Source organism: Homalodisca vitripennis, unplaced genomic scaffold, assembly GCF_021130785.1.
Source record: "Homalodisca vitripennis isolate AUS2020 unplaced genomic scaffold, UT_GWSS_2.1 ScUCBcl_2844;HRSCAF=7966, whole genome shotgun sequence".
NCBI lineage: Eukaryota > Metazoa > Arthropoda > Insecta > Hemiptera > Cicadellidae > Homalodisca > Homalodisca vitripennis.
This window is the reverse complement of record NW_025778967.1, coordinates 27,171-55,135: the sequence shown is the minus strand read 5'-3', so window position 1 is coordinate 55,135 and position 27,965 is coordinate 27,171. Positions and strand designations below refer to the sequence as shown.

The window sequence follows — 27,965 nt, the reverse complement described above, 5'->3', positions numbered from 1 at the left end:
TGAATTTGAATTGAATTTATTTCATGTCTTTAGGCCTTGTGGAGCAATGGACACAGTCATCTTACAATTAATCAGTCAGCATAATATTATTATACTAGAGTAACTTATAAACTAAACACCAAACAATGTTGAGTCAACAAGAAAACAAATAATCAACAAGTCAATAACAAAAAATATAAAAAATCTATAAAATTGATAACAAGATAAAATCCTAAAATATAAAATTTAACAAGACAAAAATCAACAAGATAGAATCAAACGAGATAAAATTTTAGTAGATAAATAAAAATGTGGACTTTCTTAAGTTAAAAAACTACAATTCTACATTTTTACAAGTCAGGTACTAATTGATTGAATAGAAAGGGGTTTTTTTACAAGCCAAATGAAAATAACCTGTTTGAATTTCTTTAAGTCTACAGAATTTGCCATACGACCGAGTTTTATTAAAAAAAGGTAATGGATAATAATAACCAAAGTTCTTTTGAGTTTTGCTTAATCTACAGTAATCTTTGTCTAGTAAATGCCTATTTCTAGTATTATGAGAGTGCACATCACTCCTATGGACAAGATCATTTGAATTCTTCTTAACATAAAACAAGACAGGTGTATATATAAAGATTTATTACTGTAAGAATGGATTCTTGTATAAATAAAGGTCTACAACTAGCACTTCTGTCTGAGTTTGTTAAAATCCTAAGTTGCTTTCTTTTGTATTAGAAGAACTCTATCAATTCCAACTCCGTTTTCCCCCTCCCCAAAAAAAGTAAGCCGTAATAAGAGTATGCTGTTAAAAAAGGCAAAATAAGAGTTTTTTTAAGTATTCTTTAAGTACAAAGTGTTTTAGCTGTCTTAACAAAAATACAACTCTAGATAATCTAGAACAAACTTGGCTAATGTGATCTGACCATGTTAGTTTACTATCTAAGACAATTCCCAACAGTTTGACATTAGGTAAAAAAGTGCACTGATCGGGTTGTAGTGCAAATAATATTTGTTGTGTCTTACATTCATTCAGAGCAAGTTCATTAGCCTGAAACCATGTCTTAGCCTCGAGGCAAGCCTCGTCAATAAACTTACATAAGTTAATGGTATTTTTGTCAGAGCTAAATAGAGTAGAATCATCAGCATACAGAATGGCGTTGGCCTTAACATTACAAGGGAGATCATTAATAACAATTAAGAATAACAAGGGTCCGAGTACCGATCCCTGCGGCACGCCAAACTCGACCGAGCGATAGGCAGAAAGAACACCACCAACACAAAACTCTCTGCCCACGCTCAGCCAGGTATGATGATTTTAAAAAGCACCAATTCAGGTTGTTTTATGCCATAAAAAGATCATTTAGAGAGCAGGATTTTCTCTCGGGACACAATCAAAAGCCCTGGTAAGATCGAAAAGAGAGTCGCCAAGGTGGCAGCTTTAGATTCAAAACCATCGAAAATCGATCTCACCAAAGCTCCGACCGCATCCAAAGTACTTCTTCCTGCTCGAAAGCCGAATTGAGAGTTTTTTTGAAAAAGGTTGAAACATTCAAAGTATTTACCGAGTTGATCATTCATGATTGAATTCCAAAAATTTTTGAAAAAACGGGTACCACAGAGATCGGTCTATAGGAACCGGGTTAAATCTTTGGGACCCTTCTTATAGATAGGCACAGTTTTAGATGTTTTTAAAGATTTTGGGAAAACACCAATACACAGGCACTGATTTATACACCAGGTGAGAGGCAATATGATAGAGAAACAGATTCTCTTTAAAAGAACACTAGACAGGCCATAGATATCTTTACTATTTGAAGATTTCATATCTTTCACCACTTGCAAAACCTCATCACAAGACACTGGCTTCCATTTAAAGGTGTTAGGAGTACGTGGAGCTTGACCCAGGAGATCCTCAGCAGACACGTTACTGGGAGATATGCTTTGTCGTACCTCTTTCACTGTCTCAACGAAGAAGTCCGGAGAAAGGGAGCAGAAAGCCTCCGGCGAAATATCTGGACTGGATGGAGGGGTAGGGCTCCTTACTGCAGCAATAATGGACCATGCAGTTTTACAAGGATTAGACGCAGAGCTGATTAACCTCTCATTTGCTTTAAGCTTTGCCTTCTTCAGTTCATTTTTATACTTGTTTCTTTCACCGACGTAGGCCCTTCGTGAAGGTTCAGACTTGGTATGACAGTAAAACTGTATAAATTGCCATTAGATGTTTCTTAAGATCCCTTAAATTGGTCGGTATACCAGTTGAGTTTAACGCTTTTTCAACTTAGAGTTGCTAACGATTTTAAGATTTTTTGTTTTAAACAGGGGCAACATAGATCAAAAATAGTTAAAAATCTGTCCAAAAAAATGTCAAATAATATTGTTTTCCTTGTTATTTACTGCAAGAATGGTTGGCCAATCAATCAATGTTCAGATGAGAGATTAAGTTTTCAATATTTTCTGCTAGGAGCTAAACACATCTCACCTCGATTTGCTTCTCTCCTGACAATTCTTTCTTAGTCTGGGGTTCAGGAACGAAAGAAATTTCAATCATGTTGTGGTCGGACAGACACTCATTTAAAGACCTTAACTTGAAAGTAATTATCATCCCGATTAGTCACAATATTGTCTAGGCAAGCATTGCCTCTTGTGGGAGTATTTATAGTCAATTTACAGTCCACTGATCTTAGAATGTCTTTCAAACCACGAACATTGGAAGAGATTACATTCAAAAAATCAATATTGAAATCATCACCACAACATATAATAAAACATTTAAACTTAATCAGGTGGTCAAACAATCGTTCAAAGAGACTCATAAAAGTGTCCATATTCCCCCCAGGAGGTCTATAGAGTGCAAGTAAGATAAATTTTATACTCCGTTAACATAACTGCTGCCACTTCAATGTTCATCTCACTGCAAAAATTCATCAACATCTACAACAGTGAACTTGATTCCCTGCCTCAGAAGTACACCCGAGCCACCCCGTTGACTAATTGATCGGCAGTACATGCTAGCTGGCACAAAGTCTTGGATGTTAACCATATCAGAAGTTAGCTCCGAGCACCAGTGTTCACTGACACAGAGTCCAATAAAGCAAGATTCCGCATTGTTACTGAACATGTTGGACTGGCTGATAATGTCATTCCTGCACAAATATTTATGGTCTATTCGAGAATTAGTTCCAATTCGAAACATATTCTCTGAATACAAAGATTATTTAGTATCACTGATTTTTTTATTTTAAAAACTTTTTTAAAAAAGATGGCTCTGTCATTGCTGGAAACTTATGAATATGAAAGTCTGGAAAAAAACCTTAAGAGTCTAGAGTTTGATTAGTTTTTAATTTTGACCATTTTTAAAATCTATTAAGAAAACCATATTTTACTTACTATTTTGGGCACCACCATGGAAAGAGAATCACTTGGAGATTCACTAAATTCTTGAGTGAAGGTGTGGTTGTCATCTTGTAACCACTTTTTGGGATCAAACAATCCTTCACAACCCAAGTCAGAAGAATTCATCTGCTCAAACATTTCTTGTGGTATCATTTCACCTTGGACAACCTTATTATCACCATTAGTCTCAGACTTGCGTTTTCGTTTCTTAGCCGGGGCTCTTTGTTCTGATGAGGCATTTTCTGTTTTTTTGTTTGGATCAAATAGACCCCTGACTTGCAAAGCCTCAGCTACCTGCAATCATAACCACAAAGTAAATTGGAGAAGATATTGTTTGATAATTTAACTAATTAGAGTAATAATTACTATTACTAACATAATTTGTATTGATTACTAGTACCAATAATTAAGTTTATATTATTTGTTTGACAGAGATTAAATTCAGGCATGTCATGTGTGTAAATTCTCACAGTGCTTGTTTTATAAATATCAAAGTGAAAGAAAACAATTAATGCTGAAATCTATATATTGCATACACTGGCAAAAACTGTTTATATATATATATATTATATATATATATATATATATAAAAAAAAGTCTATGTAAAAATGTTTACAAATTGAAATATATTTGATGTTGCAAAAGATGCATTTTTCTGAGTTGTCATGTGCCTTGCCATAATTTTGTTGCAAAAAGGCCTGCTTACAATATTTTAGCTCTTTTATAATATACCATAAATGGTACATGTCATTGGTGGAATATAATATCCTTTCCACTGTCGTGAACCTTGGTTCACATCCTTGGTGGAATATAATATTGCTTTTAGCTGTTGTGAACCTCAATTCACATTATTTGTGGAATATAATATTGTTTTAGGATGTTGTGAGCCACTTGTTGTCCATATTATTGTCTCTGTGCTTCTAATTTCACTTGCCAAGTGTACAGATGAACACTCTTTATGTCTTGTTTGTTTTAATATAAGGCATTAAAGCCAAAGAAAGTCTGTTGCTAATACTATACTCTTTTGAATTTTTATAGGACAATACGTAAAGTAAAATTAGCACTATTTAGTACTTTGTACATTTTAAATCAATGACTAACATTGACAAAACAACATATATGTGTGAACTGATTTGGGGCATGAGTGGTAATCCAGGATGGAATTTCACAAAATTAGCCATGGGCCATCAGTGCAAATGTGTTATAATTAGTTTTAATCCAGACTATTTTGGCCGTTTTAAACAGTTCATCTATATAATGTTCCAGTTTATCCTTAAATAATACATTGTTTAATGATTATATATTAAAATTAAGTGTTATTTCTTAGAAGTACTTCTAATTTTCCTATAGAAGCCAAGACAATTGGCATCTATATAAGTAGCTATGTAGTATACAATATTAACCCATTACGGCTCACTGATGAGCTGGGCTCGTCATGCAACGGCCGGGCCAAACGGCACGATGACGAGCTCAGGTCGCAAAAGCGGTCTGCTTTTAAGTTTCCCTCAAAATAGTTCTATTAATGTCTGATAGATCGGGTAATCGTCTTCACTTGTCAACTAAGAATGTTTAACAACGGTCTACGTTTAGAGTTTTCAAGTTTTATAAATATCCTACAGATCGCAGTTGTATGTCGAAGTTGAAAAATCATTCATATGAGTTTACTCTCTGCTTTTTAACGCTTCTGATTGGGTGTATTCCTCAGTTGTTATTATAATACTTTTGAGGTTAGTGACACAGAACTAAACGACGTTAGATGTACATGTTGGCGGGTTTAGTCTAGACAATGGCCCGGATGTTGTAATCGCTTCGCCCGAGCCGCTTTATTTAGACTATGATTCAGACATCATCCCCGCCACACCCGGAACCTTGCTCGCGTGTTATCGTTCCTACATCACGGATACCCCAGCAGGCCCATGTTCCATCTGAACGAATACCTTCACAGCTGAATTTTCTAGTATACAATAGCGAGCGATACAATGTGGCGCACCATTGCTGTTCGCGCGGCCGCTGATCATAAATTAATTCGTGCCCACTGGTGCCCCGCGCGCCAAAACAATACGATCTGCAATGGGTTAAACCTTAAAAGTGCTAAAATAATATTTGGTTATTAAATCAAGTGTAATTTCTTGCATATGTAGATAACTTAAATGTAAAAAGGGTTAACAATGAATAAGGCAGTTGAAACATTTAAATTGTAAACATTTTCTAGATAAAGATTATTTACCCTGGAAAAGTAAATAAAAGAAATGTCAGATGACACGTAAAGCCAGAGACGAGCCATGGCAATAAACCGACTCAAAAATGAAGCAATGAATTAACTGAAAGCTAAAAGCCCCTGCAAGAGCTGAAGTAATACCGACTGGTGGTCCCGACTCTTGCAGGATGAAGATCATAGGTCAGGGGTTTTAGTGGGTGAGAGCCTCACATGCCTGGGGGAACCGTCAAGGATAGGCAGTACCCTCAAGGTACCTGGTAGAGATTTCCCCCTCCAAAGGAAGAGGTTCCTTGAAGCAAAGGAAAAAAAGCTGATCCGTATTTTATACTCCTCAATTTGAACATGTGCAGCTTGTTACAAGTGAACATTGCTAGATTCTTAGCCAAAGTCATTGGGCCATTATTATTTAAGGATAGACTGGATCATTACATGGATGAACTGTAAAACGGCCAAAATAGTCTGGATTAAGACTAAAACATTTGCACTGATGGCTCATGACTAATTTTTTGAAATCCTATCCTGGATAACCAATCATGTCACAACAAAATTCACATATGTATGTTGTTTTATCTATGTTAGTCATTGATTTAACCCATTGAGTTAGTAGTTATATGTGCCTCTGCAGGCCTGGTAGCAGCAATTAACCCTTTAAGGACCAACCGTCTCATTTATCGCCGGCGGCGTACTATGCGAAAAGGACCAGTCGTCTGATTTATCGCCGGCGGCGTACTATGTGAAAAGGACCAGCCGTCTGATTTATCGCCGGCGGACTTTTCATATTTTTTAAGAGATATTTTAATCTTCTATATGGAATAAATATACTATTTTTCTATTCCCTGTATGTTTCTTACTATGATATCAAATTTTAAACGTCTTTGGAATCATCAGCTTGGTGAAAACAAATATTTTACGGCCATGTTGCATCTTAATGTTGTCAGGGTACTTTGGGATTATACCGACCACACCCAGACATGAATCGTTATTTGACATTTTGCTTCTACTGATTACTAGATTAGCGTAGAACAATATTTCGTCAATATAAAACAGGAATTGTCTTATTGCAAACCCCTCCCCATCCTCAGACAGAGGTCAAAGTCGAGCGGTCTAGTAAATAACGTGATTGCAGAGTCTCGCCGCCCGTTCAGCTGGTGCGTCGCTTTGTTGTACTTCCGTGTTTTACCCCTACATTTCTACAAACACAAAAATTCAACAAAAACAAACATTACCAAACAAAAACTAAACTCTTTATTGAAAAAAAACACACAAAACTTGTTTTTATGTACCGTGCAAAAAACTTAAATAATCATGTGATGCCACGCGCGGGCCTGCCGTAATCGGGATTCTCGAAAAAGATAAGATAACAGCGACAACAATACCGATCACAATACCTGGAAATGCTTGTTGATTGATGGAATGTTAGTTATGATACTCAACTACGTTTTATAACGTTCATTGAAAAAAGTTTAAACGTTGGGGGCATATAACGGAATCTGACCCCATTAACAATTGATAATTGTTGTAAGTTTGTAATTTTGTAATTAAAGAGTTGTTTTTTCATTCTATCATGTTTGTTTCTATAAATGTATATTTTTGTGTTCTTCATAATGGTGTGGTCGGTATAATCCCAAAGTACCGAATAATATCCTTAGTAGCCTGTAAGGTTTTCTATGTTAGGCTAATGCTGAAAAGTGTGTTTTAACCAGTGTTACAGAAAAATTTAATTCATTTACAAACTTTTTTATTTTTTATTCCAGGGTTTTCAAATTTTGTACAGTTATAGAGAATTATATGTAGAACTAATAAATACCATTTCCCACAGATAATTTATTCTTATTTGTGGTAGTTATTGAAGATCAAACTCAATTTATTTAATTTTTTTTTTTTTTATTTGATAAACAGATAAATTAAATTGGTTTTTTGCTATATAATGACTTAAATTTATTTTTTCACAATGAACAATTTAATTATAAACATTTTAAGCCTAAAAACAAATCTGTACAGTAATTAGTTCTGAAGATATGATTTTTCTCTCAAACGCTTGAAAAATCGCACATTTTTAATATGCACAGTTCTTGGAGCATGGCCAGAAAAACAATGTAAAATTTCTTTGCACATGTAAAATTTTGATCTGGTCCTAAAAGGGTTAATTTAGGTGAAATTGTAAGTGTAGTTGTTCCGTCATAAATTTGTTTTGTTTATGATAGAGCAATGAAATTCGAAACATTGTTTGAAATAATTTTTTCTCTACATTTTATATAAAACTTAAAGAAATAAAATGCTTTATTTAAAATCCTTAGTTACATAATATATGATTTTTTGCAAAAAAGAAATCGAAATAAAAATACAACTCACTTTTTTAAAACAAAACGTTTCAAACTGTGTATTTAGCATGTTTTTTTAAATAGTCTATAATGTTTTTTTTACAGAAAAATATAATTAATCATATATCTAAAAATTCAAATTTAAAACAAACAAAATTAAATACTCACCACTGTTATTTTAATCGTTCCACACCAAAGTTAGTAGCTATGGTAACTATGTTGTGTTTATTTCTTTGTGCCATCTAAACACTTGGTAATAATCATACCAACGATATCTAGCTGAGATATGGTGAACTACATAAATAATTTAATGTCAAATGCTGACCACATGACTTGGCGTTCGGTCCCAGCCAAGTGCCACGTAACCAGCGAGTGAGTCTCTACCTTAACCCTTTGCACTCGGATGGGCCATTTAGGTGGCCGACGTCGTTTCTGTGCCAGCTCTATATTGATTCATGACCGTTCTCGTTCGTCGTCTTCTCAGGTCGGGTAGGCCACTATAGTGGCAGCCGCCATTGTTGTATTCAGATCGGAGCAGTTTGTATTGGTTTTGTCTGTGAGGTCGGATGGGCCACTCTGGTGACCACTAGTGATTTCCCTACGCGCTAAGTAGGGCCACTCTGGTGGCCATTCAACATATTTATTTATTTCTTTTTTTTTTAAACAATATCCAGTTACTATGGTAACAAAGGTATATTTTGGAACTTTTGAAGAACAGTTGGGAACACTGATTATATTTATAATTTCTTCCGTTTACGAAAAAAAACTTTTAAACACATGATGTCAACGGCCATGCCATTACTTCACTGCTTGTTGCTTACTACTTCGTTCCTGCATCTGTTATGTGTTTATTTAGCTGTTTTGAGTGATTACTGTGACTATTTGAAAAAGTGTGATTTAACCCTAGAAAGCTAAGGCGTCCGTCACTGTGACGACGCGATACAGTTTTTTCGAGTGTGCCGCGCTAAGTTACTGTTTGAACGCGCCCCCCCCCTCCACGTAAGGTCAGTCAACGCTCCGCCGGGGTCTGTGAGTAGTTTGGCAAGCCACCTCGCTCGTATATAGTTTGTGCAATATATCGAATGCGTAGTCGTGGAGACGAAACGTTAGCTTGTAACGTTGTTTTTTTACAATAGCATTGTGTCGTCTTGCCGACGATAGTTTAGTGTTTTACGTGCTCGTCATATGTACGAATGTTTAGTGTTTTCTATGTGTTTTTGTATGTGATAAAGTTGTAAATATTTATGTAATATAGTTATTGGTGAACTCTCAAAATGGATACGGATCAGGAAACAACGTATTCTACAATGTTTGAATGAAAGTTTATCTGATGACTTTATATCTGAAGAAGAAGAAACCACTGATCAACGATATTACTTCCGGTATAGACGACAGTGATGATACAGACGCTGACCCGGACTATTCACCATCAGGTACTAGTTCTGCTAGTGATAATGAAGACTTACTGGAAATACCTACAGCTAAAATTGCTACACAAGGGATAATTATGGATACTATAGATGAAACTATCAATGCTGTTATTGCAGCTTATTGCCATGGTCATCCTCCACCGACAGACATTCCTCAGGTAGGAAATGCACCTTTAGCTCGTCCGGCTTCACCACCAATGTCTAGACCTCAGGAAGCTTTAGCTCGTCCTGCTTCACCACCAGTGCCTAGACCTCGAGCAGCTGTGGCTCTTCCTGCTTCACCACTAGTGCCTGTACCTCAAGCAGCCGTAGCTCGTCCTGCTTCACCACCAACTGTAGCTCATGGACCACCACCAGTTCCTCGTGATCCACATCACTTTATATGTCCTAATCAGCGTATGCGGGGGAGGAACGGACACTTGTGGAGTAACATTCCATTCCATCACGACCAACAAATACCAGAGCATCTGCAAGAAATATAGTACATAATTCGGCCAGGTCCAACTGTTTAATGCAAGAGACAAAACAAACCCTTTGGATGTGTTTTTCATTATTTTGTACAGATAATATGAAAGACAGTATTATAAGTCACACGACTAACTCTGCAATAAGAAGAAAACAAGTAAATTACACCAACTTTACAAGTACAATTTCAGAAATTACTAGAGAGGGAGTTTGATGCATTTTTAGGTGTCCTGATTTTGACGGCAAGTCAAAAAGATAATCACATGCCCTCTAATGAACTATTCAATGTAGAATTTTGCGGTAACCGTTATCTGGCTACAATGAGTTGTGCGCGATTTGATTTTTTTAGTGGAGGCCCTTCGATTTGATGGATATGAAACAAGCGGAATGAGAGACGTAGGCAAGATCGCTTCGCTCCAATAAGGAAGTCCTGGGAGATGTTTGTGGCGTCTTGTAGAGACAATTACAAACCAGGATCATACTTAACAATTGATGAACAGCTGTTGGCATTCAGAGGTCGTTGTAAATTTCGTATGTATATCCCTAACAAACCATCAAAGTATGGAATCAAGATTGTGATGGTTTGTGATACAGGTTCTAAATACATGATAAATGCGATGCCATATTTGGGTAAAGGAACCACTCCCAGAAATATACCACAAGCCGAGTTCTTCGTAAAGGAGCTGACACAATGGCGTCTACGGTTCAAATAGGAACCTCAACCATGGACAACTGGTTCACTTCGATTCTCATTAGCAACACAACTTCTAAATCCACCAATAAACTATGACTTTAGTTGGGACTCTACGTCGGAACAAACCTGAAATACCTCCAGAGATGAAAGAAGCTGGAGATCGACCGGTTGGGTCTTCAATGTTTTGTTTTGATGGACATAAAACAATGGTGTCGTACAAAGCAAAGAGTAAGAGAGTCGTGTTGTTGCTCTCAACTACTCCATGAGCAACCATCCATCAACCCAAGGAGCAAGAAGCCAGAGATTATCGAATGTTACAATGCAACCAAGGCGCCGTTGACAGTCTTGACCAGATGTGCAATAACATGTCGTGCAGCCGAAAAACTAGAAGATGGCCATTGTGCGTTTTTTATGGCATGATTAACATAATGTTAGTCAATTGCTACACAATTTACGCACATAACATGGTTTGCTCAGGGCTCAAAGCCAGTTTCAAGACGTGATTTTGCAAAAGAATTGCACAGTGAACTCGTCAAGCTTGGCTTCAACATCGAAATCGCATCACAACTTTGCCAAAGCGTCTACGCGAATCTATCGCCAGCATCCTGGAAGTTGATATTCCTGCTGCCCAAATAGATCCTCAACTTGTCCAGGGAAGAAAGATTTGTGCATTTTGTCCTTCAAAAAAACGACGAATGACCTCCCATTTTCTGCCGGCGCTGCTCAAAGGCAATGTGTGGCGAACACCAAGGGAAGTGGTGTGTGTGGACTGCACTTGTTAAGTTTTCAATTGAAAAAAAAACTATTATATTTAATGTAAGTAAGCTTTAATATTAATTTTTTCTCATTAAAAAAACCCTTTTTATGTAAAATAAAAATGTTTTTTATTAATGGTAGTCTCCCTGACGAATTGTTTAGCTGTAACGTGTTTTTTACGAACCTTAGCTTTCTAGGGTTAAGTACCTAGTTTACCTTTAGTAATACCTTATTTTTTACAACTTATAAAGGTAGGGTAATCTAAAATTGTACTATATTACCGAAGACATTACACCACATGTATAACCTTAGTATCTTGGTTATATGGTTAGGTTTTTAGCAAATGAGGCTGTCTATGTGTTGTTATTAATATCAAAATGACTAACAAAAATGTTTATGTAGACAAATCTGACGATCTTAGAGAATTGCTTGATGAGTATATGTCTAATAGCGATTCTAATCATGAAAGCGATGTTGATTCTAACATTGGAGAACAATTTGATGAATTCAGACGAAGTGAAATAGATCAAATAAATGATACTTTGCCGGAAAGCCCAATTGATCAGGATCCAGATAATGTTTATCTAGATGGGCCCGATTATGAAATAGAACATGAAGACCCCTTTGATATCAAAAATGTAAATGAACACGGCAGTGAGAACAACAATGTAAATGGACCTGATTCTACTAACGAAGATGGAGATTTAAATGAAAACGAAGGTGAAATAGATGATGCAGGTTGGAGGGAATGGAATGACAATGATGTGGGGTTTGAAAAATTTAGATTTGTACTCAACAATGGCTTTAAACCACCTCAAGGCCAAACCCCTCAAACTGAACTTGATTTTTTAACATTATTTCTTACAGATGAACTAATTAATGAACTTGTTAATGAAAACCAACCGGTACGCCACAGAAAAAATTCAAAAAAATACCCCATTGCGGAAAAAATCAACTTGGTGGAACTGGACAGAAGTGACAAATAAAGAAATGAAGGCCTTTTTCGGGGTACTAATTAACATGGGACTAAATCCTAAGCCAGAATTGGATGACTATTTTTCTTCTAATATTGTAGATTACCAGCCTTTTTTTAAGAACACTTTTTCTAAAGAAAGGTTTAAACAGATTTTTTGGAACCTTCATGTACATCCTCCCCATAGTAGTGGTCCCATAAGAGGAACCCTAACACGCTCTGGAAAAGTGCGAAAAGTAGTGCAATATTTGGATAAAATGTATAGAAAATATTATGTTCCACAGCACAAGATCAGCGTGGATGAGAGTACCGTTGCCTTTAAAGGCAGAGTACATTTTAAAGTCTATAACAAGGATAAACCCATAAAATGGGGTATAAAGATTTTTGTTATCGCAGAAGCAAGCACCGGCTATATTTGTGGCCTAGAACCTTACTTAGGTAAGACAACTACAGAAACTCTGATTAGGCCAGATTTGCTTGTAACAAGCAGAATAGTGCTGCACTTGGTGAAGAAACTGGAAGACGATTACAGCAGTGTACAAGGCTTTCATATTTTTACAGATCGCTATTACACCAGTGTAGAACTGGCATCTGCACTTCATCAAATGAAAGTACACTTGACAGGTACAATAATGCGTAATCGCAAAGGGTTACCCACAAAAATCAGATCTTCTAAAAAAACACAGAAAAGTAAACTAAAAAAAGGAGATATGAAAGTATACAGAAAGGAAAATAAATTTTCTATTGTACACTGGAAAGACACAAATGACGTGACTGTTCTTAGCACTTTGTATGATGCCTCTGTACAAACAGTTAGACGTGTCAAGAAAGGGGGAGCCGTTGTCAGTGTAAATAAACCAAAGTCTGTTTGTAAATATAATGAATCAATGGGTGGTGTCGACCTGACAGACCATTATATTTCAAGTTACCCATTCATCCGCAAGTCACTAAAATGGTGGAGGAAGGTTTTTTTTTGGTTGTTTGAAACAGCCATTGTAAATGCTTACATTCTGTTGACAAAGAATAGACCAGAAAATGCCAAAGTCCGACAAAGAGTTTTCAGGAAAAATCTGGTAAAGCAATTAGTGGGGGACAAACAAAATAAAAACAAAAGAAGCAGGCCACCCAGCATTGAACAAGAAGAACGTTTGAATGGCAAGCTTCATGTATTGATGCCTCTTGAAGGTAAAAAATTGAAGGACTGTATTGTTTGCAGTGGACGAGGTGAAGGTTCGTCAAGGAAACGAACAAAATTAATATGTGATACTTGTGAGAGTAAACCAGGACTTTGTGTTGGACTTTGTTTTCAAAAATATCATACAGAAAAAGACTTCAAAAATTAGTTTGTGTCAACAACAACAAAAAATTATATGTATTTTGTATGTACTACATAATTTTTTGCATTTTCAGTGTTTTTTATTAATATTAATTAATACTAATATTGTATTATATTCCAAAGAAAATCAGAAAACTAAAAAATAGATACCTTAAGTTGTTAAATGAATTAAAACAATGTAATTTAAATTTATTATTGGCCTTTTAATTATTAAAAACCCAAGGTGATTCACAATTGTATTAGATAAGCAAAAATACGTTCCGACCTGGCAAAGCACAATGGGAGTTTACTAACCGAGCAGAGAGCAAAGCGGCCATTGCCACAATAGTGGCCGTGCCGACTGCACAGGACAATGAGGTTAGTTCATCAATCGAGCTGCCACGGAAACAGCTGTGGGCAGTAAAGTGGCCCATCCAACTTGAGAGGACAATCATTAAAACACCCATCCGATGGCAAAGGGTTAATGGGTAAATATGCACAAAGTACTAGTGTTATTTTACTTGAAGTATTGTCCTATAACATTCAATAGAGTATATTATTGTAAACAGATTTTCTCTGGCTTTAATGCCTTTTATTAAAACAAACAAGACATAAAGAGCGTTTACCTGTACACTTAGCAGGTGAAAATAGAAGCACAAGTTAGGCATGAAACTATAATATGGGCAACTAGTGGCTCACCACAGCAAGAAGCAATATTATATTCCACCAACAACATGGACTGAGGCTCACAACAGCTAAAAGCAATATTATATTCCACCAACAATGTGGACTGAGACTCATAACAATCAAAAGTAATAATATTATATTCCACCAATGACGTGGATCAAGGTTCACAACAGCCAGAAGCAATATTATATTCCACCAAGGATGTGGACCACTTAAGGCATATTATAAAAGACCCAAAATATTGTAAGCAGCTCTTATCACAACTAAATTATGGCAAGGCACACGACAACTCAGCAAAATGCATTCTTTTGTAACATAAAATCTATTTCAAGTTTATAAAAAATTGTATGCATTATGAGCCTCGGTCCATGTTGTTTTTTATATATATATATAAAATCATATTGTGATAATTTGGTAACATTGTATGAAACAAATATATGGGTTCGTTACATGGATGTGATCTATGAAAAAAATCATAGGCAAACTACGTACATGAAGCACCTATAAGTATGCTCAGCAGTGAATGTTTTAGATGGTATGGCCATGATGTATGAATTATCTGTTTTTTAACAGATGTAGTAAAAATTCTGTTCTATATAACAACTTTAAATAAATGATGACATTAACAGAAAATCTTTGTAATGACATTTTAGCCTTTGAAACTTACTAAAACTACTCTAATTTGCATAGCTAAAAGTATATACCTCTAATATATCTGGAAGCTGCTCATCTGATATGCTGATTTCCCCTTGGTACATAAAGTCAACAATAGTTTTCAAATGGCTGTATTTCATCTCACTGAGAATTACAATGGGGTGTTTACTTGGAGCTACTGTGAACAGAAGCTGCAACAAAAAAACACAACATAAAATGTAAACATGTATTCACAGTATACAGGGTGTGTAAAATCTTCTTTATATTGAATTTAACTTAAAGATTTATATAATAATGTTTATAAATGTAGATTTATAAATATACAAAGTGTGAAAATGTCTAGAAACACTTTACTATTTTTAAACCTTTGCAGACAAAATTTACAAACTTTGCAAAATGTTTTTTACGGCTACCTTAATTAATTTTGTATGCAACTATATTAGAGAGAAAGCCTCTGGAAAGCATCATGGAAATTTTAAATGCAACTCTAGGTCAATATGCATATAATTTGAAAGATATTTAATATTGCACCCTAATGCCGCAAATCACACTTCAAAAGCTTTAATTTATTACAAAAGGAAAATAAATACACATAACGTTGCAATGGTGGGAAGAGTTGATATAATGTGAGTGTTCGAGTTCAGCTCCATTTCATCTACGGCTTAATGCAGTGCCTGAATCTGACACTGTCACAGACTTGACTCCTGGAATCTGGACAGTCTTTGACATCAGATTCAAACACAGCACTAAGTGGAAGGTGAAATGAGTTGAACTCTATAATCACATTGAATCAATCCTTCTCATTACAGCTACGTTATATATAGAAAACTCTGTTGCTCCGCCGTAGTATCATGACTGTAACATAATAGTACACTCAATAGATTACACTTGATTTTGTAGTCTTGGTGTCTCTGATGTAGAAACAATAGTTTGTTTTGAACTTCTTCGTCGCCGAATTTTTGGGATCTCTTCAGACGAACATGGACTTCAGATTCCAGGAGTCGAGCCTGAGATAGCATTAGATTTTAAATGCTGCACTAAGCGGAACGTGAAATGGAGCTGAACTCAACATTCGGTGATGAAATAATATCAATTAAACCGTAATGACTGCCACTTTGTATAGAATGAATGTTTTAGGAATTATTCTACAACAAATAGAGCACTTTTGAGTATTTTTCTACTAGAATTATTCATAAAACAATTAAGTTGTTTAAGCAGTAAGTTGTTTCCCAAAGACTAACGGTCTTTTATTAAGCGTAGATTGTTATTTACGACTGTCTGCCATTCAGAGTTCCATGTTACTTTTAATTTTGCCATCACCTGTGGGGTTAACATCTGATGCTATCATACATCTGGTGAAGACTTAAAGTTTTAATAATTATTTAATGCCTTTATCTGCCAGTTCATTACCAAAAATGTCCAGATGACCAGGTACCCAAACAAATGTAACAACCCCTTCGCACTGCAGGAAATAAAAGGAACTCCATATGTCTCGAACACAGATGTCTTGTGAAAACATGTCACTGATAGCCTGTAAGCTCCTGAAGGAGAGAGAGAAAGAGAGGATCTTTATTTGAAATCGTCAAGATTTTAAATGGCGTTATAACAATCAATAAAATATAGTCATCGATACAAAAATTAAATTAAATTAATCATTCCAGTCTTTCCCAGCTGGGGAATTCATTGATGGCGTGGAATGGTGTCCAGGAGCCAGTTCAGCTGTGTATGTTTCAGCAAAACAACTCTTTGTGTGAGTTGGGGAACTGAAGTTCTCTGCATATCTTGTGTTGTAGATATGTTGATCACATATCGTTGAAGGTTGTTGGAGGTGGCTAAGACTGACTTTTAATACATATAAATTTATAACTGTCATTAGTCTCCATTCCTTGAAAACAACTCTGCAGCTTTCCTGCCCATTTAAGTTGACCATTATTCTTACTGCTTTCTTTTGTAGAATCAGAACTCATTCTAAATTCTTATTTTATGAGGCACTCCAAACAGTAATTCCATAGCTAATATGGCTTTCAAAAAGGGCATAATATGCTTTTCTAGTTCTTCACAGTACTGATTGCTTTTGTTCTTCTAATTGCAAACAAAGCACTGCTTAACTTGTTGTAAAGGGTATCAGTGTTACTTTCCCAAGAAAGATCTTCATCAATAACAATTCCCAGATACTTACATTCTGTCACAGACCATAGTCCAGGAATGTCAGATACATCCCCTTCTTCCTACCAAATATTATTTATTTATTTATGGATACCTGCAGCTCCATGAATTACTTAACATTTTTTTTTTTTTGTTCTCTTAGGACAAGAAGCTTATAAATTGAACTTAGTCCTGTAAGAACCTTTGCGCTGCTTCCGAAGTGATAGGATATTCAGGATGGGTAAGGTTAGGGAGTAGGGGCCGCCTCCTATCAAGATCCATTAGGAAGAATTAGTGCACTACATCTCAAAGTCATCCCGGAAGAAGGGGAGGCCAGCTCTAAACCAGCGTCTCCAGTCTAAGTAGGTAGGGGGTGGCACACCCTTGTTGAGGTTAACAAGAACCTCTGAGGTAAAGGAACAAACCCCACCAACTCCAACACTCATCTTCCACAGTAGACTAGACCTATCGAATTGCCCATGAACCCCATAATCTCAACGTTTGCGGTTAGTGATGTGCCACTACTGGACATCCGTTAGGTTACCCAGATTGAAGTGGCACATTGGTTTTTGCTGTGCCCAGTGGTGGGTTCAACTGGTAGGTATAAACCAGCCAGAAGTGATCATTACTTAACATTACTTTTATATTAAAACGATTAAGCATAAACAAAAGAGATTGCTACGAGAGATGAATAGCGTTCTGGTGAGAGACTCGCAGGCACACTCACCACTATTTCTTTAAAGGTGTTGCCTTAATGCTACACATTACTCCACCCAAACAAGCTAATAAGCATGACATTGACTGGCAAAAATGTGTTGTAATATGTAGTCTACTGATAGTGGCAGTTCATGGGGGTTAGAACAAGAGGACTTCAAGCTCCAAGCAAATGTGGTCATTGCAATTTGGCCCCATTGCATGATCCATAGAGAAGCATTAGCCGCGGGCATCTCATTAAGGAACTGTTCTATGTACTTTTAACATTTTTATCGGTGCAGTCAACTACATTAAAAGCACTCCTAAAAAGTAAGATTGTTTTGAACAAATGTAAAAGGACCTGGGATCTGACCATTCATGTTTTATTCTAAAGTTGTTCTTATTGGTTGTCTCTTGGTAACCCCCTTTGTAGGGTGTTTGAGCTGAGATATGAAATATATGCTACCAGAAGGTTAAAAACAATGTCATTGCCGATAAATTTGGTGATAAGAACTTTCTGTCCAAGATAGCTCTTCTTACTGAATTGTTTGAAAAGTGGAACATACTAAGTAAGTAATTACAAGAAAAGAACACAAATATCTTAAATCTGTCAGATAAAGTGGAAAGTTTTAAAAAGACTCGATTTGCAGAAGACTGTCATGGCTAAAAGTGAATATACTAGATTTTCCGCCTTGAAACAGATGAAATATCTTTCCAAACTGAGTGAATTTTGATGAATATCTCCCTATGAACAATGTCAACTCTATAATGTGGGTTTCAAATCCATTTAACAAAGAAATTCATCTAAATGCTGAAGAGAGTGACAACTGGTTGAATTCCAAACAGATAACTTACTTCGTTAAAGACTAGATTCAAAACAAATCCAGCTCTATTTGCTAGAGTTTTGTTATAACGTAGAAAAAAGTAAACCTGCAAGTTGCTACAGAAGTGTTGGTTGTATTGATATCCTCTGCTACTTCCTACTTTTGTAAGGCGGCCTTTTCAGCTATGGCAGTCATTAAATAAAAATACAGAACAAACTTAAAAATTGCAAAATAAGTGTGTGTTGCAGTATTGAATATGAGTACAGATTTTGATGTTTTAATTACAAGAAAAATTTCATCCTTTATATAGACTTTTAGTAAATATGTCCGATTGGCTTTTGTGAAACTGTAAACGAATATTATGAACTGGGATGAATTTGAGTAGATGTAATCTGACTAGCTAAACTGTAATTTTTATGAAGCAATAATTGAATTATTTAACAATATTTAAGGTGTTAAACTGTCTTATTTACCTCTATATATATTTACTTGTACTATTCCAAGTTCAACAGTAATATAATAATAGTGTTCTTCTAAAAAATCAGTAATAGTAAATAGTATACAGTTTTACATCATTTATTAAAAACACGGTTATTACTTGACATTAGAATGATGGCTAATTTACACCATGCATACAGGCAAATATTTTACCAATATGAATTAATTATTATGTGAATTTTCAAGTCACAATACTTTATGGTTATTCTTTATTGCCTCTATTAGATGACCTGAGGGGGTGGGGTGCCGCACAAAGTAGTACAAACCTAAAGGAAGCTTTGAATCTAAAAAGTTTGGGAAACACTGTGTTAACTCATAGCTTCATTGTGAATTTACTATATTTTAGTTTTTAAAGTACACTTGGTATTTTAATTTTAAGTTGCTTACCTTAAAGTATGGGCTGCAAGCAGAGAGAATAACTTTGTGAGCCTTAATGTGTTTTCCCTCAACAGAGAGTGTTACGTCTACTAACTCTTCAAGTTCTAGAAGACTCTTGAACACAGAGATAAAATTCGGCTGGTGATTATTCCAGCGCAAACTGTATTCTTGGTCATCCATCTAACAAAATCATAAATATAAAAATTATTATATTTTTCTTAAAACAGTAAATTTTGTTGAATATTACCCTGTTTTTAACTAAATACAAAAATTAGAACTCGAACAGTACAGGTCCAAATAATTATATTTCCAACACCATAGTTGAGTTTGCCTTGTTGCACCTATCAAGGAATTATATGTACATGCCAATCTACTTAACAAAATTATGAGTTCTTCGGAATACAAGAATAAATGAACAGTTTGACAAACGTTGCTACTATAACTTAATTTTTGAAAATTCAAATATTATGCCTTGAACAACTTTACTAACTGAGCAAAATTCATTTTTCTAAGCACTGTGGATTTTTTAACCCAGAATCTACAAGATGTCAAGAGACAACTTTTAAATGGCCATTTAAAGAGAGCCTAAATATAGAAAAAAAAATTTAAATTGTAAAATAATGAATTTAAGTCATTAGACTAGCTAAATGCATTGATGTATAATAGAACTGGATCGCTGACTGAAGGCGCGAAAACGCAACAAAAACGATCCGCCAGCCACTACCTCCTCCCGCACCCCCATGTAGGCAAGAGGTGGGTCTACCCTCTGTTTACACACACTTGCTGAACATCTGTTTTGCAGTTTACAGTTGTTTGGAAGGTACTATTTCAAAGTGCTATACTTTAAACATGTTAATTTAGTGTTTGATGCCATGTGCATTAGAAATCAGGTTGTATATGACCACAATGAGGGTAAAAAATTGTGGTTATATTACATTGGACAATAATATGCAAATAGATTCTCCTGAGACACTGGCTAGTGAGGCACTTGTGTTTCAAGATGTTACATTGACAGGTAGTTTTAAGTGTGCAGTTATTTTTATATTGATAAAATAAGCTCACACGTTCTCTCCAAACTAATAAAAACATCTATTTAAACCTGTATGATGTAGGTATTTGAGTAGAAAATGTAACATTTGATGGTACATGTACGAACATATCTGCTGTAGAAAAGCTTAGTTGTAAATTACCAGAAAAACCATTTCTCATTTTTAAAACTGACAGCACAGGAACGTATATGTACTACCTTAGACACATGCCATATGTTAAAATTAGCAAGAAAAACACTAGCAGAAAAGGGCAAAATACAATATGTAGGTGGCGACGTTCATTTTAAGTTTATTCACATACTTAGTACCTTACAAATAAAACAATTTTAAAACACCCGAGAAAGATGTTTGCTCTTGGATTCCACACAAACATACTACTAAACATTTAACAACATTAGCCTGTAGAACGCTAACTGAAAATGTATTTAAAAGCCATTCTAGTTGCTATGATTATAGTGAAGATAGTCATGATATGATGCTAGTAAAACTAATTGCCCATTTATTTTTCAAAATAGTGTATTTCCATTTACAGGGTTGCTACAGGAGTCCAATAATGAAATTCCCTAACTTTTCCCTGATTTCCAGACCAAATTTTTCATTTTTCCCTGACTTTTTTTCGACGCAATCCCCAGGGTTTTTGGCAATTAATGGGTGTAAAAAGCGGTCTTGAGGCTAACAGGGTGGCAAATATAAAAAAGCAAAACCTGCTTCATGCGCCGCGTCGTCTGCAGGCTTGGACTCGGCACGGCAGCAGTAAGTTTATTTGTGTAAAGGGATTTTATATTTTTCCCTGACCAACGTCGAAATTCCCTGACTTTTCCCTGACTTGAGACCGGATTCCCTGACTTTTCCCTGATTTCCAGTCCTGTTTTTTTTCCCTGACTTCCCTGACCTGTAGCATCCCTGATTTAGCTAAAGAAAAAATATTAGAAGCTGTATTCACCAGTCTTGGCATTCGCAAAAACTAAACAAATTAGTTTTGTTTAGAAATGTATAAATAATTAACATTTACGTTTGTAATATTACTTGCTATTGAATAATTTTTGAAATCACTGTTACTATATTTTACCTTACATCTTACGTTCCTAATAAGATAGATAACCGCGATGTTACAGTTCCCGTTTAATAGTATTAAAATTACCCTGTGATCCAATTAGGTCAGAACTGTTCTATTAATCCATGCAAAAACTGTAATTTTGGCTTATATTACAGATAAAACAAAATAATAAACTTGGTTTTTGTACTAAAGCTTCTCAAATATAAAAAGGTTGACAAGCATGAAAAACCTATAGATGCCATAAGACGCTATGCCTACACCGGGCTCTGTTGCCTACAGGTGGTAGAGGGAGCGGCGGAGCAGTTGGACTGTTTTACAGTAAACGCAGTGCCTTATCCAGTTCTATTATACATCAATGTCTAAATGACAAATTGTCACACTATGTAATTTGTTAAATTTTACTTTTAATTGTAACCCAACAGAATTAACTTTTGCCTCTAGCCAGTTATTAAACCACCAATCAGCTGTTAATAGTTATTTTTTATGCAAAGTATCTCCACTGTTGATCATAGTTTTCGTCCATTAGCAGTAGAAGATATTATTAGCAGATATATATTATTATTAGATATATTAGCAGTAGGCTTCTTGAGTGATGAGCCTACAGAAGATTTGATTCTTTGAGGTAAGTTTTTAATTTAAATCCAAAGTATAAAGTATCAATTGGTCACAGCCAGAACCAAAAAGATTTAAAAGCTTGTAATTTATAGAACACAATAGTAGTTTTTTGAGAAAGACTATTTCCGGCTATTTTATTTTATGTCTATCTTGAAACGTTAAATAAATGTACATAACGTGATATTTATCAGTTCCGGATGTGACCTTCCATTGTGTTTTGGGTGTGACCAGAACTCCAAAACACTAAATTTCTAAAGAAAGTATTATTTATTTATGTTAGGTATATTTTTTTCTACATTGTACACATAACATCTAACTAAACTTACATTATTTCCATTAATACATGACATGTTTTAAAACAAATTTGAATATTCTAACTGTGCTATAAAGCATGTAATAATTATTATAGACTTTTCTCTACTCTAGACTATTAAGAGATTGGAAATATTAAGGAAAACAATGAAGAAAAGTGGAAGCTCACCTTCATAGAAATATCGAGACAGAAAAGAAGACGGAAGCTTAAGGAAACATTTAGTAAAGATCATGTATTGATGGAAGAAGTAAGGGAGATGACTAGGTTAAGAAAAAAGAAAAGCAGAAAAAATGAAAAACTTTCAGGTACATTGTTACCATCTAACATCTTCCCTTGGCTCTTACCAGCGACCTTAGTCATTGGGTAGAGCAGTAAATCGAGTCAAACATTTTTTTGCTTTCAAGCTCAAGTAAAAAGAAGGCAGTGGTTAAAAGACTTATTGATGAAACGTTTGGGTCAAGTGTAAAAAAAACTAGATTTGCCCTTGTCAAAATCACATTATAAAATTCCAGAAGAACTTGAAAATCTAATAATAAAGTTCTACAACAAAGACAGTATCAGTCGACACGACCCAGGTAAAAGAGATAGTAAATCTATGACGAATCCTAAAACTAATATTAAAGAAAAGAGACAAGTTTGTCACGTAATGTTGACAATTAATAAAACTTATCAGCAATTTAAACAAAAATATCGTGATGCAAAGATTGGGAAAACAAAATTTTATGAACTAAGGCAAGAAAACATTCTTTATGTCTCATGTGTACCTCATAACATCTGTGTATGCAGATATCATCTGAATTTTACTGTAGGTGCTATCAAAAACTTTATCTGATGTTCCTACTAATCAAAATGTTCTTTTTGAAAGATTAGTTTGTGATCATACAAAAGAACTATGTATGTTACATTTTTGTCCAGAGTGTAAGGACAAAAATGTAAGTAACTTGTTTGTGGATGAATTTAACCCAAATCAGCCTATAGCTTACAGTAAATGGGAAACCACTGGAGAGATGGATACCTTGGAAAATTCTAACTGTCATCACACTTGATGAAGCCCTAGATTCGATTAGCAGTTACCTGCTTTAAAAACCAATGTAAAGAAAGTATAAGCTGACCATTTTGATTATGCGAAAAAAATCTAGATTACCTGGTCAAGCTGTGATCCAAGTTGATTATGCTGAAAACTATACATTGTTGGAGCAAGACGAAATACAGTCTGCACATTATACTCATTATTGTGTAACCATCTTCACGTGCTGTGTGTGAATCAAAGGTTCCACCTATTCATATTGTGTAATCAGTGATCACCACACACAAAGCAAGTTCTCAACTTGGGCATTTTTGAAAGCCATAATTGATGATATAAAGATCACCTATCCAGACCTCTCCCACATAAGTTTCTTTTCAGACAACTGTGCTGAACCTATTCTCTGATTTATTGCTCAGGATTACCAAATAACTAGTGCCCATTTGGAACTTCTTTGCTGCATCTCATGGAAAAGGAGCCATTGATGGTGCTGGTGGTACTATCAAAAGAACAGTTTGTGACGCAGTTCGCTCAAGAAGGTTTCAAGTAAATTCTGCAGAATCTTTCTACACTTGTGCTGTGTCACAATGTAAGGGCATAAAGTGTGTCTATGTTATTAAGACTGACACCTTATCCAATGGAGAAATGCTAAACAGGTGATGGCTAACCTTGAATCGCATTAACACGTACACTATGGGTGAGGTCTCGGGACCTCAAGCGGAGGGTCCGGCACATGCGCCTGAGGTTTCGGGACATCATGTGCACATCACTTCTATCTTTCATTAGTGTGTCTTTGGCACTCGCGCGGGACGGTTGAGGTTATGTTTGTTTTTTTGTATGAGCTCAGCTGAATTCTCGGCATGTGTAGTTTATACTTCCTGTGCTTGGCAAGTCTGTGGCGTTTTATTTCTGTGACATGGAGTTTTTTTACTTTTGTATCGTCTTTAGTGTTACTTTTAGTTTGCATGTAATTAGAGTTGTGCATTACATGTGATTTAGTTTTATTTATCATTTGAGTACTGAATGTGAAGTTTTATTTCTCTTGAGGTGTGGCATGTGTATTGTCTCAGCAGGATTACTCCTACATCACTTAAGTTTCACAATGGATCCACAACCAGAAACAAGTGCTGAAGTTGAAATTGATTTTTTGAAAGATGAACACAGTGGCAATGAAAAAGATGACCAGGAGTTTGAAAAAAATGACAACGACTTAGACCCTGATTATGACGCTCATCCTCCCTTGTAGTCTGATAATACAAGTGGATTGAAGCAGAGTCCGTTTACAAAATGGGAGGGACTTCTGGTACCAAATCCTGGAAATAGGCCTATTGATTTTTTTCCTACTAGTTAACATTATCTTCTTTGAAAATATTGTCAGAAAAACGAATAAATACGCACTAGTTATTTTGTGGCCCAAATACGACTCCAAAATCCAGAATCCACAGATGCATAGACCTGACTGTTGAAGAGTTCAAAGTCTTCCTGGGGTTGCTTATCGACACAGGATTAAACCCAAAACCTAGACTTCAGGATTATTGGAGGGATACAAAGTCTATGGGAAATTTTAGAGTCGAGATAGGATTTTATTAATATCGATATGTTTGAATTTTGATATGCACAATGCAACTGACAGTCTTACAAAAATAAGGTACTGTGTGGTTTATTTTAACAATAAAATGATGGAGGTTTTTTATCCTCAGAAAAATTTATCATTGGATGAAGGAATGGTATTGTGGAGAGGCAGACTCTATTTTCGTCAGTATATTAAATTAACGTCACAAGTATGGAATCAAGTTGAATGATAGTACATTAATTTTAATGTAAACAATAAACAACAAGAAGTGACTAATATTTTGAGACTTTGAAAATGGTGATAAATGAGGAGACAATGTAAGATATTTCCCACAAGTGACAAGATCTGATTAAGTAGCATCAACATGTGGGTTTGGCTCCTGATAACCCATGGGGAGAATTCTTTCCTCCATTTCACAAAAGCTGTTACTTATTAAGGGTAGGGTACGATAAGTGGACCCGGTTTTTTATATTGAAGAATGCAAATCAGCGATACCTAATATTCGCATTTCAAATCCTTGACTATCAATCAATATAAAGTATCTATAGTCCTCAATAACAATCATATGTTTTAAATTAAAATATGAATTTAATATTTACAGTGATCAAACAAATTATTATAACCAAAATTAGGAAAACTGAAGACGACCATATTTGCTCCTCACACAGTTACAGTTGTTTCTTTCCCACAAAATTTCACATAATAGGTTTTTCGGTACGAGTCCAACATGTTCAAGTCACGAAAAACATGTCTTATCATCTTTCAAAGCAATGTTGTGTAGTTTTCTAAAATTTACTACCATTTTTAATAATCAAATGTTACCTATACAAAACTGAAATATTACATAACAAGTATTATTTGAAAGTATTTACAGCTGTTGATATAGATTATTTAGGTTAATTGTCCAAATAATTAATCAGTATCGATTGATTATATCGATGCTTATGATTAACCCTGGAACTGGCAAACGCCCGATATCGGGCGTTTAAGTCGCGTCCTAGATGGCAGCGCCCGATATCGGGCATTTTAATATGTCTTTTATTTCTCAATATTACGTACTTAAAACACGATCAAAGTGTATCGGTATTGATACCAATCGAAAGAGGAAGGTTCAATTTATGTAAATAACACACTAATAAATAATTTTATCGTTTCGTTACACGTCCATACGTTTTATAATCTCTGAACTGTTTGCTTACATTCTCCCACGTACCGCGCTAGTTGCACGTGCAGCGATGAGTCAACTGGTTCATTCGGCTATTGTTATTTCATCAGCTGCATGGTGTTCTGTCTGGTTTATTGTTTTTTGAGTTCGTTGTAATGATGGTTGTGTATATGACACAATAATAGTAAGTTTTTTGTGCGTGTTTACGTAATGGATCGTAATTTCCACGATCATTCAAGTAACATTCGAGAACTAGTTGTACATGAAATAAGCAATGATGAGGATTCCGATTTAGACATTCAATCAGAACATAATTAAAAATATATATAATAAAAAATAGAAAATTAATATGAACTAATAGTTACAAGATTGTACAAATCCAAGTAAGCTTTTAAATTCTTACTTTTGTTGGTAAGTAGCACTTTTGAATGCCAGTGTATGATTTTTGTGTAGTTTACCACATGTAAAAATAAATACCTTATAAACTACATGTTGTTTTATTTTTACTCAGAATTAAATGCTCTTTCTTTTTTATATTTTGGATTTTGCATATCACTAACAACAACGTTACAAATCAAAAACTTTGAACTAACTTTTCTTTTTTCTAAAAAAAATGTTTTTCATGAAGAGGTAGAGTAAGGATATTTTTTTTGTTTTAATTATATTATGTAAAATATGTTCCTTGAACAATGCTGAATAAAAAAATATACAATATGACACAGGTACTTTATAGTAAACATGTAATAATAAAATAAATATAAGGCAATGTATGAAGTACTAAAAACACTCCGCCACTGAGAGAAATATGACCACCATTTCCAGGGTTAAGTAATATCACTTGCCAATTTTGATATAAAAAACCGGGTCCGCTTATCGTACCCTACCCCTTATTGATATCAAGCTGAACAAGTTATAAATATTGTAAGGCTTCTTTAATATCCAAGTCTAGGCCATAGTTGGTTATTGTTGTTTTGTAATGTTATTGTAAAATTTATTTACTTAAAATTGTAATGTACGAGATTCTTCTTGTTATGGTAATTTATTTTAACTCTTATTGTCTACGATTTTTACATACTCTACATCAAATTTGGATAATATATCGAATTGTTCGATAATAGAAATTGAATAACGAGTGTAGGTCGCTTATTAAAGTATCCTCTGAATCAGTATTGGTTGAATATATTCAGGGATGTAAATAAGCAATATAGTTTGTTAATACCAATAAAAAAAATCAGATCGGCTAATCATTTGCTACCCATTAATTAATTACATTACAGAGGCACCGATTTTAAAAGTTTGCTTCTTTAATACATTTACAACAGTAGGTTCATAACTGTCTTGTTCTGCTCTCTTGCTCTAGGTGGTCAGAACCATCACCACTCAAACAGTATCCACAATGGATGTGTTAAATATACCAAATTTAATCATAGGCTACACAATGTTTAGGTAGGAATAGTAGAACTAGCTGTAATGCTGTTCCTTAAACTTAAAAGGTTGTATATAATTAGTATATAAGTGTTATTTATTATTCAATTTTTTAATCCAGACTAGCTTTAAATAAACGGTATGATTAAATCAAGACTAAAAGTAATACCACTTACTAGACCTACTAGCTGTATTTAACTTGCTAGGCTATATTTGACGCTTAGAACCGATATAAATTCTAAAAACTTAGTTTTAAAACATGTACATCTGGATTTTTATATATTCATAACAGATAATTTGCTTCATGTACCTGGC

At 34.9% G+C, this 27,965-nt stretch overlaps 1 protein-coding gene across 1 annotated transcript; it reads right to left on the bottom strand.

Annotated features, from left to right (window-relative positions):
* Positions 1-551: 551 nt before the first annotated feature.
* On the bottom strand, positions 552-27,965 carry LOC124372296 (protein tramtrack, beta isoform-like). Its single transcript, XM_046830678.1, has 6 exons — positions 27,827-27,965; positions 19,439-19,609; positions 14,942-15,082; positions 3,369-3,672; positions 1,828-2,024; positions 552-557 (listed from the first exon to the last, which is right to left on the bottom strand). The coding sequence occupies exons 2-6, from the start codon at positions 19,607-19,609 to the stop codon at positions 552-554; spliced, it is 819 nt and encodes a 272-aa protein (XP_046686634.1). The 5' UTR covers positions 27,827-27,965.

Coding starts and splice junctions, on each gene's coding strand:
- LOC124372296 (XM_046830678.1), bottom strand. CDS start 19,609: ATGGATGACCAAGAATACAGTTTGCGCTGGAATAATCACCAGCCGAAT. Junction 15,083..19,438: donor CTTGCAGCCCATACTTTAAG/GTAAGCAACTTA, acceptor TTTTTGTTGCAG/CTTCTGTTCACAGTAGCTCC. Junction 3,673..14,941: donor AGCTTCCAGATATATTAGAG/GTATATACTTTT, acceptor TTATGATTGCAG/GTAGCTGAGGCTTTGCAAGT.